Below are 19,754 nucleotides of genomic sequence, written 5' to 3'. Positions count from 1 at the left end.
AAGAGAGTGACTTAGTCCATTACGCAACAAAACTGGCTGCAGGACAAAAGCCTGGTCCCTTGGAAGGTTGCATGCAGGCTCCTTTTCTTCCCAACATCCTTGTGCCTCATTCCTTTGTCATCAGGCTTGCCCTCCTGCAGGACCTAAGTGCATCTACGTGGTTGCTGAAACCTAGTTACACTCTGAAATTTCATGCTGAGATTTCACTCATAGTAATCCTCTGCCTGGCCCATAACCAAGTCACAACAGACTCAGTCTCACAGAAGAAAAGCTTACTTCCTGGCAGGGTTTTAGACTGACCATGGTATAAAAAGAGGAACCACAATCAGCAGACAGAGGAAGAAGTTACTGTGTAACCTCATAGGCTTTTTTGCTGCTGAAATACATCTCCAAGCACTGCTGATGCATTTTAGATGTAAATTCAGTTGCTGATTTTATTAGAATATACTACATCTCTCCCAGACATCAGGAGATGGCTCAGTTCTTCCCTCTCAGCCATTAATAGAATTGTTGCTTGCTTTCAAAGTTCAACTCTGAACTACATCTCCACAGGATACAATGTGTGGCACTGTGCAACAACGCTGAGATGATATCCCTGAGGTTAAAATTAATGCCTTTGAATTTGATTAGCACTGCTGGCAAGTAATGGGGTGGGAGTTGGAAGAGTTGGAAGGGAAGTGAGCCCAACAGGTGGTCACAGTGATAGGAAAAAACAAACAAACAAACAAACAAAAACAAAACAGTTAATTCTGCTCCCTGCACAGCACTGAAGCCTAATCACTATCCTACCTTGCTAAAAACAAGCCTTGCAAGCTTTGTTTCCTAGCACTTGCACTGCAGTTCCTCCCTCCTCCCTTCATGTTCATTCTGCCCACCCAGCGCAGTACATCCAGGTCCTCCCACAATACCTGTGTTCCCTCACATATGTCTTTCAACTCAACCCCACTCAGATACAAGTGTGGGAGGTATCTGGAAGTAACTCCCACTTACCTCACAATCCCCAGCTTTTTAGGATTCTCTGGTTTGCTCAGCACAATATTGCCGAGTCCCCTCCTTACCTAGGTTGAGGCTGCTGCCTTTCGGTGGTCGTTCTGGAGCTGTGTAAGCACCAATTGGCTAGCTGACCCAAACAGAAAGCAGCAGAGACACTAACTTTCTTTCTCCCCTGACTACCCTCAACTTCTACCTCTCAGTGAAGTTTTAGTAAGGTAATATCTGCAGGTGTTTTACCTCATGTTATAGGTAAACACGACAAATTGACAACCACTCGGGCCGGGTTGCATAAATTCCAATTTAATAGAATAATTGAGCAAGTCACAAGTAAGCAAAACAGCGCTGGGCGGCCAGGGAGTCTCCTGCTCCACCAACGGCGCGCGCAATCCCCCGCTCACAGTCCCCTTATATGCCTGTAACTTCTGTGGTTGCGCCAGCTGTTGCTGGGGGGGGTCGGGATGAAGGCAGGGGTCTTCCTCTGCGTTGTGCGTGGTGCCCTTCAGGTCGCGCGCATACATTTCACAATGCAATATCGCTCTGCTGGCTCAGTACAATCATTGTGGTGATAGCCCGTACTTAGCGCCTAGTTTCATGGTAAAATCACTTCACGAGTTGATAGCCCGTACTTAGTGCCTAGTTTCATCGTAAAATCACTTCCCGAGTTGATGTAACAAATTATCACCTATCACACCTCATAGCCAGTTTTCACCAAATTTTGCAAACAGGTCCGCACAGCAGCAGAGAAGTGCCTTAGTTGGTTTGAAAATCAAGCTGAGCTAATTGGGTTAAAATTGAACTTACTGAGAAAAGAGAAGGCCTTGAGTCCTAAAGCTGTGACCTCACGTATTCAAAAACAAACAAACAAAAAAACCCTTTTGAAGGAAGTTGAGCACAGCTATAGAGGAAGTTGCAGGAAAGTGAGAAGCTTGTCAGAACTGAGAGGTGCAGCTAAGGGAATTCAGTTACTACAGGTGTCATGGAGATTACACACGGACATCACATTGGCAGCCTAAAGCCAGTGCCTAGCACCTCTTTAGCAGATTTGAGATCAGGCAAAAGGAAGCTGGTGTGGCCAAAATCTAAAGCCAGAGGGATTATCAGTATGCATTCTTCAGCAAGCTCACCTTGCATCCAAAGGAGGAAAATCTAAAGGATCATGACCTCCATTAAATGTAAAACCCCCAAAATGCAAGGCAAAAAAGAGCCTCAGAAACAACTAGTAGAAGCCATCAGAACTAGTAATAAATCCTTTTCTATGCATACTGAAAGCAGAAACACAGACTTCACAGACTTTGAGGACAAATGAAGACCAGGGAATAAAAGGAGCAATCAGAGAGAACAGGGACGTTGAAACAGAGCTAAACGAATTATTTGCAACAGTACTGACAGCAGAAGAAAGTGTAGAGATTCCCAAACCAGACCCTTCTCTTGTGGGGGAATAAATCAAAGGACCCATCCAAAATAAAAGTAATTGTGAAGAGGGTATGGAATTAGTAGGTCTGGGCAGGATGGTCCCAGGGGTTCCCAAGAAATTCAGGGATGAAATAGCTGAATGGCTAATTGCGTTGGGTGGCCTTTTGCCTTAAACTGCCTTCAAATCAGAAAATCACAGGATGGCAAAGAATAAACCAAAAGGAAAAAGAAATCCAGAGAGATCTAGAAAATGAAAGATGTGACATCAGTATTGGGCAAATTAACAGAAATTATAATAAAAGAATAAAATTAATGGACACATGTATAAGTATGATCTACTTGCGAAGAGTCAATATAACTTTCATAAAGGAAAATCCTGCCTTACAAAGCTTTTTTAGTTCTTTGAAGGGGACAACAAGCATATTCATAAGAGTAATCTAGCTATTTGGATTTCCAAAGACTTTCAGCACAGTTCCTCAGCAAACATTTCTAAGGAAAGTGAGCCATGGGATAAGAAGACAGATCTTTTCATAGTAAGCAGACAGGAAAGATGGGTAGGAATAAATGATCAGTTCTCTCAGTGAATGAAAAGCACCAATAGAGCTCTATCAGGTCTGCAGTAAGACAGGTGCCAATATGTCCTTAAACAACAAGGCAAAGAGGAATGAGATGACAAAGTCTACTAATGATACCAAATTGTTCAGGGCAGTAAGGACAAGAGCAAACTGTGAAGAACTGCGGAAGGATGAGACTGAGAAACTACATGATAAAAGGATATAGTCCAATGTAAATAATTATCTAAATGAAGCAACACACATTAGGGAAACCTGCCCTAACTTCACATATAAAATGAGGGACTCTGAGGTGACTATTGCCACTCATAAAGGAAACCTTGGATTATAACCAACATGAAAAATCAGTTCAGATGCAAAGAGAAAAGCAAACCAAACATCAGGAATAATGAAAAAAGAATACAGCAGAGAATATTGTTACAGCACTGTATCGTTATGCCCACATAACTCCAATCTTCTCATCTCAAGAAGGGTACAGAAAAGGTTCAGAGAAAAACAACAAGGATGAACAAAGGTATAGAAGGACTGTCATATAAAGAATAGCTAATTAATACCGGACATTGCCATCTGGAAAAGAGAAATTTTAGAAGAGAAATAATAGAGGTCTATGAAATCATCAATGAAAGGGTTGGTGTGGACTTACATTTGTTTCTTTTAATACAAGAACTACAAGACATTGAAAAAAGGAAAAAGGAGTCAGTTAACAAAGGAAGGTGGTTCTTCACAAAACTGATAGTAGGGCAATGGACTCCTTACTCCAGCACGTTGTGCATGCTGAAAGCTTTCTTGGCTTAAAGGTGGAAACAAACTGACTGTTTACTGAATGCACAGCAACTATGTCCTACTCAGTAAGTTCCTATTCAGAGGCTGGAATAATGGCTGGAAGGGGACAAAGCATTCAAGGAGAACATGCTGTATGCTTGCCCTGGTTTTAGTCTTTAGGCACTAACATCACTATGGTCATTCTTAGATTATTTGTCCGAAGCATCTATCAATTCGAGGTTTGCCTGGAGGCAAGTGCTGTAGTCAGGTGCTAATATCAGGGCTTGAGGTTCTGTAAACAACAGCACAAAGGGGGCTGTTGATGTGCTTTCATCCTTTTGAGCAGGCTTTAGTTCTCCCAGCCAGCTGGGGGATGCTGCCAGTATGGCAACCTTTGGTACATGAGCACACTTCCAGGGGCTAGCTGTTCTGCCAGTTGTAGGGGTCTCCCACAGAGCATAGACCTACACAGGAAAGGTAGCTTACTGCATTCTGGAAAGCAAAGCAGAGAGCAAGAAGGGCGGAAAGACAGAAATGAGGTGGGGGAAGCAAATTCTCTAGACAAATTCCATTCTCTCCATTTATTATCTTTCATGTAGTTGTATTTATCAACACTCAGTATTGTGAGTTGTTTTGCTCAGTTTCTGAACGGAGCACTGATAGCACAAGACCTTCTCGCAAGACCTCTAAGCTCTTATTCAAGCACAGTCCACACCTGCTCCTTTCACAAATTCTCTGCTCTGATCTTACCCTGATCCTATCTGTTCCTCTCCCTACTGACAGGGCACTCCAGCCACCACCTGCTCTTAGAGCTAACCTGCTCCTCCAGGTCACTTGAGTTATCTTGCCTTTCCTCCCTGCACCAGGGTGAGAAGAGCATCAGGAGTGAACCTGCCCCACCTTCTTAGTCCTCCCTCCCTTCCCCACATCACCTTGCTTCTCTCCTAGGGATTAAGGCAGAATTGGCCATGGAGATATTAAGGGAGAAGTAGAGTCCTCCTAGCCAAGAGGAGAGCATAAAATGCCAAGGAAGCACGGGGAATGGGGCCCCAAGACCCAGCACTGTGTGGTGAGTAAGGGATGGCAAATATCTAGCCTCTGACAGTCAGGAAGTGAAAGAGTTCCTTGAGTGCTCCCGAGGGATTCAGTTGGTGAGAATGGATGCAGCAATAAGTGATCCACCTGTCTACCAGGCTGTGAGGAAATAGCTAAGATGCAAAGACAGGGAGGGGCAAGACACTACAATTCTTACTGTGCAGTACACCCAGCTGTAGGATACAGTGTGGGAGCAGTGCAGCCAGCTGGGACAAGAGAGAAAAACATCATTTGTCCTCCTCGCACATGGCTGACAACTCTGGCCAGAGCTGCAGGGAAAAGAGACCTCTTCTGGAAGGTAGTAAACTCTGCTGAAGACAGAATAAACCAGAGTAAAATAAGGAGGTACTAGAAGACCTAGGAAGAAAAGGATTATGAAGCCATGAAAGCTCAGAGACAAGGGAATTAGAGCATTCAGGGGTGAAGGGGAAAACAGGGAAGAACTGAAAGGAAGGTAAGAAAAGGGAGGCTAGAGCAGAGAGTGAGAGGGATAAAGCAAAACTGGTATCAGTGGAAAACCACATTGATTTCTGGCAGGTGGCAGCACATCAGCATAGGCAGGCCTGAGTTAGCACGAACACTGTCTCCTTACCAAAACCACCTAGGGTTACCCTCTAGCATTTTGACCAAGTTCAACAGCTCTCCTCACTGTATGGCTGCAGTCCCATGGAGGACATGGTGGAAGGAAGGGAGACTAGAAGAGATGAGAAAAATAAGTTCCTCACCAGTAGGGTTTGTGCACACCCCTGCCCCCATCAAGTTTTAGAAAGAACTGAGGGGTTCAAGCAGAATGGAGCATGCCCAAAAGCCAGCTGAGCTGAGAGAGATCACACTCGGTCAGCTTTGTAATGGGGAAAAGACATATGGTCTCCTGTGATCACAGGTTCCTGAAATCCCTCAGGTATAGGCAGTCTTGGAACAAGAGAAGGAAGAACAGTATCCAGAGAACCTTCAAACAGACAAGAAACCCTAATCCTCTTCTTTCCACAAACTGTTAACCCAGGACTGTTTTCTCAGAAGAGGAATGATACATTTTTCTCCCCTAATTAACCAATCATCCAACCAAAGCCAACAGAGGACACAATCATATGCATTATCCCACAGCTGTTTTATGTCATTATGGGGAACATCACACCTTCACTTCCTTCCTCTTTTGGGGCTGAGCCACAAATCTCAAGGCCAGAAATTGCTGAAGATCAGATCCAGATGATATTGTAGCTGCTTGCCATAGCTGCACTATATCTGATTCCAAACCTGGGCCAAATCTAAGTCCAGAACTGCCAGACCCAATGCCCTGTTTCAAAGGCAGGAGTGTGAAGTCTGTGGCCTTAGAGAGAGCACACAGCATCTGTATGAACAAGCTATGGCCACATAGCTCACAGAAGTGCTAATAACACCTTCCCACAGAGACAATCCTTCATATTTCATTGTCAATATCTGTCTAAGGATTGTACAGAACTCAACAGACTTAAATTTACCTTTGTATGCCTCTGCCCCAAGAGGTAAGTAACCTCATCTCTCTCTTTTGACAGTGGTGGTATGAAAAGAAAAGCACAAAAAGGCAAATCAGCCCAATCATAATCACCAAGAAAACAAGGCCACAATCAGGTAAGGTCACCCAGACCCATGCTGCAACTTTAGGGCCACTCTTACTTGTTCTCAACCTGTTTTCCTCCCACATCCTCTTCATGCACATTAGGGGAATGCAGTAAAGCCTTCTCAGAGAAAGGAGGTTTTGGTGTGAGCTGCATTGGTTAAACAATTCCACCAGAGGGCACTGGAACAGTCGCACCAATCTCGCAAGCTCTGCACGGCGTGCATCAGCACTGATACTGCATGACTCCATCACTCTGCTTTTACCCTCGAGGTTAGATTTATCGGAAGGATTATAAGTGGCCTGCGCTGACCCTTACCCTGTACTGTAGCAGCATCCTACAGCCCAGAAGGCCAGGCACACCCTTTGGAGCTTCCATTTCCTTTCCCTTCTACCCTCTGCATGGCATGTTACTCTCCCACAGGCAGAGAGTGGGGCCAGGCAGAGCACCTGCCTCCAGAACAGACTGCTGCAGCTCCAAGTCACAGCAATCCTAGCTAAGCAATCAGGGTAGGAAAAGAAGAAAGCCATCTGGAAACCACTCGGGAAGGACTGAATTAAACCAAGTACAGTCACCTCAGCTGGAAGTTCCTATAAGCCTTCAGCAACTACTCCCTGAAATATGTTAGGGAATTTTTAATGCCAGGCACTCAGCACTGTAGCTTTGGGTTTCAAACAAATGAAGGAGTCCCATCAGGACCCAGATGTTAACACAGTCAGATGGGGAAGAGGACTTTTTGTTCCTATCAAGTTGCCTGCATCACCTAGTTTTAACACACTAAGGCACTGAACTCAGTGTTGGCACAGCAGGAAAAAGAAGGGAAGGTAAAGAGCACTCCCATGTGCCAGCCCTCAGCATGGGAGCCAACACGATTCAGAGGGCAAAAGACCCTCTCTTGCCAAGTTCCTGCAGGTCTTGCAGCTGTCAGCCAGGATTGACTCAAAGGGTGAAGTGCTCCCTGTTCACTTATACTGGCCTACAGCACCATGGCCCGTTTCTTTTAGACTCTGCCTCTAGTTCATGTTTACTTGCATATTTGGCATTTTAAACTGGGAAGGAGCAGCACACCACGCTGGTCTTTCTACAACAGGTGTGGTCTCTGCCCTTTCTGAGCAGAAGAACTGTTGTCGTACCTTAGCACCCCCCACAACCTATCAAATCCCCATATCAGACTTCTCACCAGCCACTGCTGTCCCGCAGCCCCATCCTGGGACCAACCTCACTGCTGCATTGAGGGCCTAGCACAAAAGTTGAGTTATAGAATAACTCAGCTTGGACAGATTCTCTGGAGGTATCTAGTTCAATCACTGCTCAAAGCAGGGCTAATTCTGAAGTTAGATCAGGTTACCCAGGGCAGGTTCACTGCTAAAAAAACCTCCTCTATTTCTGTATGGAACAGGCTTTTCCTGTTCTCCTCCCTTCCCTCAAATGTCTTTATTTCCATGGTAGCCTCCAGAAATAGATATTCTACCCAAAAAGTAGTTACACAGCAGTGGTTTCCAAGCACAGTTTACACACTTACTATTGTGTTGACTTCAGCCTTAGGTATTGGTGACAGCAGCCCCTAATTCTGGGCCAGACATCAGTCCATGCTGCCATATCTCTAGCCTCATATCACATATTTTCCTCCCAGAGGAAACAGCCTCCCAGCCCTCTCCTATCTTCCTAGCACTGCTACACACTAGAATAAAATTCCTTGTCCCTGGCAGCTAACCAAAGCAATAGTTTGAGTAGCACTATTGATTTAGCATCTCCACACATCTTTGGAAGCAGTTCACCTAACACCATAACCAGTGCTCATGGACAAGTGCTTAGCCTTCACTTCAGAAAAGACCAGGAGAAAAATCAGCTCCTAATGGCCAAACTTTAAAGACAACTCAAATACACATGTACTGCCATACCAGAAGAGGATATGTGCCTGCCCTGGAGCATCTTGATTCCAAGTCTTACACTACCCTCTCTGTGCATGAGGGCACTAAAGCACAGAGGTCATTAGGTAACAGAGCATTTCAGCATTTGGAAGAAATTAATTCCATTACTGCCAAATTGTCAAGAGAGATGAAAAAAAAATCTTCAAATTGTGCTTCCTGTAAAATTGACTCCCTGCCAAGTTTAAGTCACCCAGGAAAGCATTTGAATGACAAGTCATGATGCTGATGGACATGAGTTGAGAGCTGCTATTGGACTCAGGGAAACGTTTGAAAAGGCTTATACAAACTTTGCAGTCACCCAAAGCTGTTCTGGAATTTTACACCAGACCCACCAAATTCCTTTTCTGGTATTTTACATTTGCCTACCTCCCTTTCCCCTTTGGTCTACTGGGCTGTGTGCCAAATTCAAGACACCCTTTCCTTCCCCTTCTATCTGGGACACTCCTGGGGGCATTTCCAGATGTTGCAGTTCTGCTTTGTGGCTTGTTCCATACCCAGGTCTAGCCCTTGCCCAAGTTCCTGAGACACAGTGTGCTCTTGCTGCCATGTGCCAGCTGTGATTTCTTTTTAGAAGAGCACTTCAAGGGCACCAGCTCCAGATGCTTCTAGCTAGGTGACACTTGCCTGCATATCCCCTCCCCAGCTGAGCCCAGGGATTGCCAGAACCCCTGGAACAAGGTGGTTCAGCAGCAGATAGCAGCACATGGTCACAGGTGGGACTCTGCATTTCTAGTCCCTGGTTGCAGATGCTCCCAGCCACCGCTTTCCACAGGCCAGCCAGGCTTGCAGACCAGGCTGGGAGGGCAGCAGAGCACCACATCTCTGTGCATCCCAGCAGCAGAGGGCTGAATTGAATACAAAGGCTGGAAGTTACAGGCTGTTCCCTGGCTCACTGGGTTTCTCCTCAGGCTGCTCCAAGAATTAAGAAGCCTGGCCCCTGAGAAAGCCAGCTACCTCTATCTCATCATGCAGTAGCGTTGCTATCCCATAAAGACCTGGGAAAGGGGAGGAAAAGCAGGCCATTGCGAGTACATGGCTGGCCTGCCCCAGGCATAAGTGATGTAAGCCGTTCACCTTGCAGTCTCCCATCAGTGACAGCGGGCCAAATGTAGCTCTGGTCTATAACCACTTCAGACACAGGCTGCCGACTGATCTTCCCATGCTCAGAGGCAGCTTTGGCAGCTAGCAAAAGTAAGCTATCAGACTAGAAGAGCACTGACCATCAATAGCTACTGTATCCTGTAATGTTTTCCCTGACTATTAGCATGGACAAAACTATTAACTTGGAAGAAAATAAACCTAAAATGGTCTCTAGAATAAGAATCTATTGTTCACATAATATAATGAGCGCTCAATGGATCCTAGACCTTGAGGCATTACACTGTGTGTGTGTGAACTACACAGGCTGCAGTGATCTGCTTTTATGCATTAACCACCCAGGTTTGTTCTCTCCTAGAATTTTATAGATTTATGCTGATTTAACAGGGTCACTTCAGATGCAGATTCTACTCACTCCTTCACACCCAACTCAAGACGACTGTTCCCCCCTCCCCTTTTTTTTTTAAATTAATTTGGAGTAATTTCCTCCTAGGGAAATCTCTTTACCTCCATTTCTTCAGGAGTCTACACACAATACTGAGGTTTTGTTAAAGCTGTAAGCTTGCGCCTGCAAAGTTGTGTGGCTGTGGTAAGAACAGTTACCACACGGCTGTGGGACAGGAGTTTTAAATCACTGAACACAGAACAGAAATAATGAGGGGTGGGGAGGGTGGCAATACTCACATCCCTCCCCAACTACAGCTGTCACAAGAGAAGCTGCACAACCAATGACCAAACAAAATTGGGATCTTTCATTTGACACTTAAGTTTCTCTTCAGTGTCCAGAACTCTTTCCATTTGCTACGTTCCATTTCCCATTTGGCCAACACAAGTATTAGCTTTCCTTCCCAGTTGTCCACCGTCCCTCTCAGACAGGGAGCAGCTCTTCCTATATGCCCCCAAAACACAGTTTTTGTATTAAGTGGAACACAACAAACATTCAGGACATATTCCTTGGTTTGATCTGTTGATCTATATTAAAGGCCTGGGCTTATGCCTTAATCTAGAGAGTACTCTTGTGCAGTCTTAAGCAGCTTGCATCCTGCTTCTGCTAGTTTAAAAGAGTATTTGCAACAGAAAGCACAGAAGGAGATGGAGGATTCAGCTGCTCTGGTCACAGGTGAGGTCATTTCACCAGTAACTTACTGTCACAGACAACTTCTCCCCCTTGCAGACCAAGAGGAAGGGAAAGATTACTCCTGGTGATAGCCAAGGTGAAAGGGAGAGGAGACATGCCGAACTGCTGCATTCCAGCAGGCTATCAGCCCAAGATGCCCCACTGTGAGGAAGGACACTGGGAACAAGGAGATCCCAAAGAGGACTAAGCTTTCTCCCTCAAACTGTATACCAGTCCTCTATGCTTCTCTATTACACAAGCAACAATACATCCCAGCACCTCTATGAAGTACCCCTTACCTGAAAAACCTCTTGCTCTGGAGATACACTTTCTTAGATCATTCAATCCTTTCTGCTGTAAACTGCTACTGGAAAGCCACTGTCAAGCTTCATCACAGCTCATGGATAGGACTCTTCACCTTTTGTCTGCTGGGACCTACCCCACATATCTACCATATTCACCCCAGGGGATAACAGCTTTGCTCCTAGATCTGAAGAAAACTAGAGCTATTTTCCTAGACTACCACAGATGCTAGAATATTTATATGCATTTGATAGAGGGGTTTATGAAACCCAGTGTTTACTGGTGCCCATTCAAAATGCTGACTTAAAAGGCTAAGACTTCTCACCTTTGCCTAGACTGCAAAACTTCTGTGATACTTCCAAGACAACCTTGTGCAGAGCTTTGCTGTCCTGACACTGGAAGACTGCACAGCCCCACTTGCACAAGAAGAGATGGCTGTAAGCAGACTCAACCAAACTGAAGATGGAAGAACATCACAGCCCTGAGCACATTCTCCATCTTCTGAGAGTTTGGCTTCCTGGACTCAAGGCCAACTTAGTAATATTGGTGTCTTGCTTTGAGACTCCTCAGCAAGGTCCTACCCCTCCCTTGCCTGGGAGTTGTATTTAAGCTGAGGTTCTCACCTTTGATCCCTGTCTGAGCTAAAATGCAGCCAGGTCCATGCCTCACTCTACTGATCTAAGTTCTCACCCTGATCTGCTTTATCTTCCTGCTAAGGTGCTGTTGGACTGTTCCTTTGTTAGCAAGGCCACTGCCCCTGCCTGCCTTGCTCTGACTCTCAGCTCCCAGCTTACCCTCCCTTTCAGAGCAGCCTGCCCTTGCTGCTCCTTGACAAAGAGCCCACTCAGTTCACCTTGCTCATCTCTGCAGTCAGCAGACTGCTTCCAACTTACAAGTGTTGCAAGAATCAATTCTGACAAATCTCCACAGGCTGTAGAAACCACCAATGTCCGATAGGCTAAGTGGCAGGGCAACTAAAAGTTCTCCCACTTGATCAGAACAAGGATAAAACTAGCAAGTATCACACACACCTATAGCCAAGCCTGTTCCCATGGGTATTTTAGTAGTTGTTTGTTTGTTTTTAAACCATTTGGAATAGCCTTAGGCCATTTTTATCTCTTTCTTCCAGGCTTCTACTTCTTTGCCCAGGCAGAGGCTGAACCTCCATCACTCCTAAAGCTGCTCTTGTCCAGCCTGCAGGCCATGATGCACTTGCAGAAGGACAGGCAGGCTACTGGGGGTTTGTTGGAGACTTAAAAAACCTTCAGTCTGCAGAGCTGCCAAAGCAACAACAATTTGACAATGTAGAAGACTCGCAACATTCTTTTCCCCAACATTACTTGTTTAATTACCATTTTTGCACCAGTACATCTTATACTTTATATACATATATCTTTAATTTTTGCTTCTTCAGCTTTTCAAATACATAATATATTATCTCCAGAATACTAATTAAGACAGAACACAGAATAAGAGGCTCCTGGTTAGTTGCTAATTGGTGCTATGAACTTCCTTGGTTTGGGGAACTGATACGTACTTGAAATGACATGACCTGACAATGATACACAAAAAAAACAAGCCAGCCAGCAGAGTCCATGGCTTAACCTAAAGAATGCAAGGGAAGGAAATGGACAGCTAGCAGATTACAAATTCAGAGGAGGCTGGGAGCTGATGTACAGCAAGACTTAGGAGCGACTGGGGTGGGAGAGAAGCAGGGGGAACACCAAGAGAACCAGGGGATCAGGATTAAGTGACTAAAAATACATCCAAGAACAGTCCGATCTCCACTTATCCAAGTGGAACTGCAGCAGCTTTAGAGCTATTTTTAAAAAACTTAGTTTCCCAGAGGGATTGTCTAAGTGAAACTTTGTGTCCAAAATACCCTCAGTGTAGTAAGAAGACAGAAAGGACCAGAGACCTGGTATATACTGGTAACTACTCTCTAAGAGCCTCACCATGAAATTTTAGTCCCAGGGGGCAGAATTTACTTGTACAGAAACCTTGCAGAGTATATCCCAGTCACAAAAGTGTTGCTGCTGGTTGAGTGTTCAAAATAAGAAGCTTTCCTGTGAAGTACAAAAGTCTAGTGTTCTATGAAATGGGTCACAGCTACAGGAAGGTCATTGAGACCCTCTTCACTGCTAGTGTTTTAGCTAATCAGCTAGCATGGTAGGGCTTGTGTTTTCTAGCCTGCCCTGGAGTGTTGCCCAGGTAATCAGCAGACTCGTACCCCAGATCACATCCATAGCTGCTATAGGTGGGATAGTTTATAGACTAAGGGGGCCTAAAGAATCTCTCACAAACGGAACAGGAGAGACTAAGGGCCTTCTGCCTCAGACCTTCTAACCCCCTAAAACACGCAGGAAAGTGGATGACCTTCAGGACACGTTAAAAAAGAGTTACAACAATCAGATCACATCTCTAGAAAGTTAGCCTCAGAAGGAAAGCCACAAGAAAGAAGCCAGGTGGGAGAACCCAGCTGCCACAGCTCTCAGGATTGGGCCTCCTACACATTTCTTGCCCAAATGATGAGTGTAAGGTGAAAGGGGGAGGGGACTGCCCCTTCACTAGAAAATACCCCATTTTCCCATCATAGTTCTTACTGCTGTGTAATACCTGTAACAGTGCAAAGTCACAGCAGGTACTGCTGCACAAACACACAGACAGGGCTCAGGACAGTGATGCAGGAACATTAGAAGCTGAGAGGTGGGATCACCTGGCTGTCATCTAGCATAAGTAACTACTAAATTATAAAATGCTTCTCTTTCTTTTGTTTTGTTTAAAAAAAAAAACAAAACAACTATTTCCAGTTAAAACAGCCCAATGTCATGGAGACCTTTGCATGGGAGGTGGTGGGGGAATGATAATGAGAGAAGTTCCTCCAATGAACCTACAAGCCAAACAAGGAGCCTTAAAATGGCATGCCCATTTGGAGCCACAACACCATGGCAGCAGCAGGTCTACTTAGTGTCCTGCACATCTCTTCCCACAAGAGCACAGGAACATCCAGCAATACCAAGAATCGCACCAAACAGAGGAAGAGTAGTGTGAGCACGGGGAGGTTCACTCCTCACCACAGACACACCATAATTAATCAAACAGGATTTTGTGTTGAGACTTAGCAGAGAGATAAACAAAACCTATATCCTTGCAGCTTCCATTTATGAGTCGCAGCTAAACACAGCTGCCCTCAGCACTGTAGGCCAAGCTGCATAGACTCAAGTCACTATTGAAAGCAGCCACAGAAAGCAACAGGCCATAACCAGAGAAGTTTAAAGGAAAAGGAACCCAGATGCACCTACCCAGCCTACTCCTGTACCCACCTTCCTCAGGATTCTTGCCTTCCCTGTATGGAAACATGGGGAAAAAGAGCTAGGATGTACCATGTAACAGCCAAGTGGGTAGAAGAGACAAGGCTACCTCTCCTCCTTGCCCACCGCGCGAGGAGTCAGTATGTTCTCTTTAGGTTCAGTGGTTTCACTGTGGGATCAAAATTAGTACGTTTTGACTGAAGTGAAGATCTACTTTAAAAAGGAGGGACTGTCCTGACTTGTTTTTGATTGAAGATTAGAGAGGTTTGTGCCTCCTCTGTTCCCATTTGGTGTTTCTGGAGCCTCTTGGTCATCAGTTTATTCCATTCCACTGCTTTGACCATTCAGAACTGGACCCAGTTGGATTGCTGAGGAGTCTGATTAGGAATGGCACTGAAAGAAGGAAAGAAAGGACAATCAAAGGGGCAAATCTAATTACAGACTTCCTAACCCATGTTTTTTCCAGTGCCCTTCTAGACTCTGCCCTTCTTGTGTGCTGTTCCCTCCACCACAGTTTACCTGGATGCAGCGCTGAAGTCTCCCCAAAGGTCTGTAGTAGCTGGTGCCTTGGATGCAGATACAGGAGTGCCTAAGTCTAACAGAATATCTAAGGCAGAAAAAGAAGACAAATCTGTCAAAGTAATCAAGAAGAAAACAAAACAAAACACCCTACAGGCATTTAAATTGTCACCTTACACAACCTCTCCTCCCTGGTAGGTGCAGTGGCACAGCATCTCTAAACAGACTCCATCTCTCTCTCCAGAGGAGGGAGGTTAGAGTTTTTAAGGACTGAGTTTGTTATAACAGCTCCTTTTGCTGAATGTGCACTGAGCCTTCAGCTCCTGCTGCAGGGGTGCATCATCTTCAAGAACTGTTCAGTCCCTACCTATCATACCAACCAACATATTACCCCTCCCAGTAGACATAAGGCTCAGACCCAGCACTATTGGGCACAGCCATCATAACAGTTGCCAACTAGGCATCACTACCAGTGCAAATCACACAGTGGAGCCCAGCCCTAATCAGAAGGTTGTGGTTTCTTCTCACTCAGATCCGTATATACCACTGCTAAAGTCTCTGCCTTCTCCATGCACCTCTACATGGTCACACTTCTAGTACATCTAGAAAGCTTCAGCAGCTCTACTCTTGTCTCCCCTTATAGCCCAATCCCACTATACTTTGCACCTCTTTCTATTGTGCTCTTTATACTAAAGCTGCCTCTCTCCCTATTGTAAGCTTATCAAGAAGTGCTTTTCCTGTATCTCTCAACAACAACTACAGGCTGATGTATATTCTCCTGTGGAAAGCAAGTGACCTGGCAGTGCTTTTCTGGATGCCTCATACAGGTCTGTCAGCATCCATCAAACAAACACAAGGTCAGAAAATCTAAGCATTTAAGTTGTATATCTGACCCTCACAGATCATTTTGACCAAGTCATTTGGTTTCTCCTTTTGCAAGGATAAGAGCTAAAATACTGTTCTCCCCTACAAGGGGAAATGACCAGGTATTATTGTCAAACAAACACGGAGATCCTCAGGTCAAAGGCAGCAAAGTCCTCAGGACACATGATGTCTCACAGGGCTTTTAACTGCACTGTTGACATCAGACTGAACATCAGTTCCCTGAAGCATGCCTCAGCCCTCTTTATGTGCCTACTAGGGTCCAACAGACTGATTGCTCTGTGCTAATGTTTACCTGCACTGCTCACATTACTGGATTTCACCATGGGTGGTGGTGTGACATGGTCGGCAATGGCTGTGGAAGAAGGGGGAGGGATGGGAGGGACTGCAATTTTGCCTCCTGGTGGGGGTGGGAGCAGGCTTAGGCCCCCTGATCCAGACACACGGGGCTTGGCTGCCCCTCCTTTCTTAGTCGTCATGTTCTGTATAAAAAGAAGGGACAAGTGAGGAAGCATCTCAACTGGCAAATCCAAAGAAAGAAGCTGGGGCAACCAGACTCCTTACCCCAATGTTCAGTTTGATGGTCTGCCCTTCCTTGAACCCTAAATCTAATTTGGGACGTGTGTCAGCTTCCTGGGACTCCTTGGAGATCTCAGTCTCCTGCTTTACCCACCTAAAAGGAAAAGAGGAAGACATAAGACCCTGTGGCAAAGGGAAACAGGGCTTCAGAAAAATGCATGGTTCCTCCCTCCTGCCAAAGGACTAGCTTGCCTTGTCAGTCTGGCTACCTCACTGCTCCCAGTACAGCACAGCAAAAAGCTCAGACCACACAAACCCAAAAAACTGTCCAACACCACGCCTATAGCATCACAGGACCCAAGCTGCAAGCTTTCGACTTATAGATCTGACCCTACCGGGCCCTCAGCCTGCATGGTGGTTGACAGCACACTTGAATGTCCTTGATGGAGCCACAGCTGGGCTTCAAGACTATCCCAGAGAAGCCTGTCCTAAATGAACATGCACAGCTGTCCACCGCATTCCACAGGCCAGAGGAAAAACAGCATCCAAGAAAAGTACAACTCACTTGAAGTGATCCTGCAAAGAGACGTTGAAGTCAAATGCATCACCCCGATCCACGAAGCCAATGCCAATGAAAGCACTTCGTCCTAATGGTGAGACAGAAGGGGTCATTGGAAACGTCTTGCAAAGGTACTCCCGTGTTCATTCACTCCCAAATCCTTCTGTTTCTTCTAAACCACTCTTTGCTACCTCCTTTGACAGCTCTGCAGCTGGACAACACAGGCACATAGCAGTTCATTGTTCCTAGTCTGTAGGATGCACCCTTCATCTCATGTGGCACTCTCCAAAACTGAATCCTCCTTTTCAGCCCCTGGACTCTGTGCAATGTAGAGAACTCTCCTCTGCTAACCTTTCTTTCCTATCCCTCCAGGCACACTATCCAACCTTTTCAGCATTCCCAACATCATGTCAGTCCACCTGGCATACACACAACTTCAGCAGATTAACTCTCTTCCACTCCCAGCACTTGGGCCACGCATGACCCCTTGACTCACCAGTTCCATTCTGAATCCGAATGACAAAATAGCGGCTGGAATCTGTCACAGTCTCCACTGCAATGCCAGGGTATTGGTCTACGGGAGCCTGAGCAAAAAGCTCCCCTACAGACAAAGAAGCAGGTGTTAATGAGAGCAATATCTTTCTAAACAGAGATTTCTAAACCTTTCTTTCTAAAACATGGTTGGGGCTGCCATGCACAGCTCCCAGTTGACTTAGAAGCACATGCTCATAAGTAGCAATCACACTTACAGTGTTGACAAGCCACACCCCTTCCCTTACCTGAAACCTTATCCTCTAGTTTTATGTATGCAGTTTTGCCTTTGGAGGTCACACGAAGTCGCCCTGTCCAATCCGGATGGTCCAGTTTCCAGTCAGAAGCCCTGAAAAGAAGAGCAACTGTTCACTGACAGTACCTCAACATTTACGTTTCTGCCCAAACAGCTCAGCTAAAGCCTCTGCTCTCAAACCTTCAATCACATGCAGTTGCCTTATTCCACTTCTCTCTCCCCACAAAGTGTGGGAGTCTGCTCCTCTCCATTGTAGGGTTAGCTCCTCATTGAGCGTCTCAGCTCCTCTCTGTTGCTACCAGTGTACACACGAGACTCAGAATGGCCTTTCTTCCTCTTGGGTAAAGGAAAATAGATACAGTCCAGAGAACATCAACTCCCTGTCTTTACCTTTATAACCTTGCAGAAGAGGAGAAACTGAAACCCTAGAACTCAGCTGGAACAGTAAACCTAAAAGGGACTAATAAGCAACTAGTGAGCATCAGGAAGACCTAAAAAAATTATAGCATGCTGAAGAGCCACTTCATTATTTTACCCCATTGTTGTAAAACGTATCAAGTACCTCTGAAACTAGAGGCAGCTTGTTTACACTTGGTAAGACACCACACACACAAGCATACACATCACCTTATTTGGCCCATTAACTTCTTTGCTACAAAATGCTGGGGGGAGGGGTCAATCCTACAGTCAGGACAAAACATTTGTGTCCAGGAATAGCATGGACAGCAGCAACACTTCAGCAAGATAAAGCAAATACTACTCACACCATCAGTGTTTCAGAGCATAAACTAATCTCTCCAGGAACTGTGCGGAAGCAGCACACAAAGTCGCATTCCACTGGTTTTGGCTAAAGGCACTTCTAACTCCTGGCCCTGCAACTTTTTTTTTTTGTTTGTTTGTTTTTTGTTTTTTAAAAAGACTCCCAGTCAACTCCTTCTGACTTCCACCCCAACCACTCCAAGAGCCAGTGGGCCAAATTCAACCTTTTGCTACACCACATCAGACTTGTGCCTCAGGGAGCAGAGCAAATATAATTGAGGGCAGAAGTTAGGTCTGACTAGAAAAAATGCAGCAAGTGATTTACACCTGTGTTCTCTGTGAAATTAACTAGTTAATCCCCATTCCTCTGCAGCATAGGAGAGGATACTCTTGGTTTGAGGCACAAAGAACATACAACAGACTTGATACAGATTTATCAGAAATAAGTACGTCATCTGTAGCTGAAGTTAGTGAAATTGCAGGTGCGTAAGGCCTCAGAAAGCCTGCTTGACTTAATGCCAAAGAGAGGACAGGCAGCTCAGCAGGCATTAGTGCATACAAGCCTCTGCCTCTCAAGCCTCTGTTTATTTGCACAGAATGGACTGTGCTGACTGAGCAATTCTGCAGGAGTGCCTGAGCCAGCACTCTCTGCCAGAGCTGTACCAGCTCTGCAGGGACAATATGGGGTTGGGGTGGGGAAGAAACACATCTACCACCAGAGAAAGCAGCTATGGTATGACTCAGAGCACACACAAGGACAGATCTGTGGAATAAGAAGAGATCATTTTTATAAATTCACCTCTCCTTTGATCCAAGCTGCAAACTCATCACAAAGCAGGTCATGGGCACCACAAAGCAAAACTGAGAGGTCTAAGGCCACAGCTCAGACCCCAGTTACACAGCAAAAAGAAACAATGGCAGCTCAGTGCACGACTGCACCGCACCCCCTTTTCACTCCACGACGGCACAAGGAGCCCACACCTCCCCACAGCAACGCTTCTCCCACTCCAGGTTTGGCACCATCAGGAGGTGCTGGCATCCTGCAGTGCAAGCGAGCCGCTGCCGTACAGGCACTGCCACCTACTCCAGCCCCTAGCCATGACACCTCTCCCCACCTCAGCGAGGCGCCTACCTGCTCCAGGGCCGCCCTCCAGCCCCCTGGGCAGCACGGAGAGGGGCTGAAGGGCGGCCCTGGAGCCGATGCCGCCCCAGGGAGCCGCGGAGCGCAGCCGTGCTCCCCACGGCGCCGTGGTGGAGAGGAGCGCAGAGCCCCCTGCTCAAGCACAGACCGTCCGGCCTCGGCCCCCCGGCACCGCTGTACTCCCGCCCCTCTTACCTGTATCCACGGTTGGAGGTGCGCGGCGGGATACGGTACACGTTGACATCAGGCTTCACGCAGAGAACAGACTCATACTCCAACTCAGCCGTCGCCGCCATCTCAGATATGAACCCCAAACACCCCAGCAGACAGCAGCGGGTGGGGAGCTTAATAACCGGGGGCGCTTCCGACCGCCATGTTTGTTGAGGGCAGACGTTGCC

At 46.1% G+C, this 19,754-nt stretch overlaps 1 protein-coding gene across 1 annotated transcript; it reads right to left on the bottom strand.

The window, feature by feature from the left end:
- Positions 1–1,319: 1,319 nt before the first annotated feature.
- On the bottom strand, positions 1,320–19,754 carry NECAP1 (NECAP endocytosis associated 1). Its single transcript, XM_013956218.2, has 8 exons — positions 19,552–19,754; positions 17,449–17,549; positions 17,166–17,270; positions 16,676–16,757; positions 16,156–16,264; positions 15,887–16,073; positions 14,710–14,797; positions 1,320–14,583 (listed from the first exon to the last, which is right to left on the bottom strand). The coding sequence occupies exons 1-8, from the start codon at positions 19,650–19,652 to the stop codon at positions 14,535–14,537; spliced, it is 822 nt and encodes a 273-aa protein (XP_013811672.1). The 5' UTR covers positions 19,653–19,754; the 3' UTR covers positions 1,320–14,534.

The sequence above is a fragment of the Apteryx mantelli genome, chromosome 1 (assembly GCF_036417845.1).
Source record: "Apteryx mantelli isolate bAptMan1 chromosome 1, bAptMan1.hap1, whole genome shotgun sequence".
Taxonomy (NCBI): Eukaryota; Metazoa; Chordata; class Aves; order Apterygiformes; family Apterygidae; genus Apteryx; species Apteryx mantelli.
This window is presented reverse-complemented; position numbering and strand designations above follow the sequence as displayed.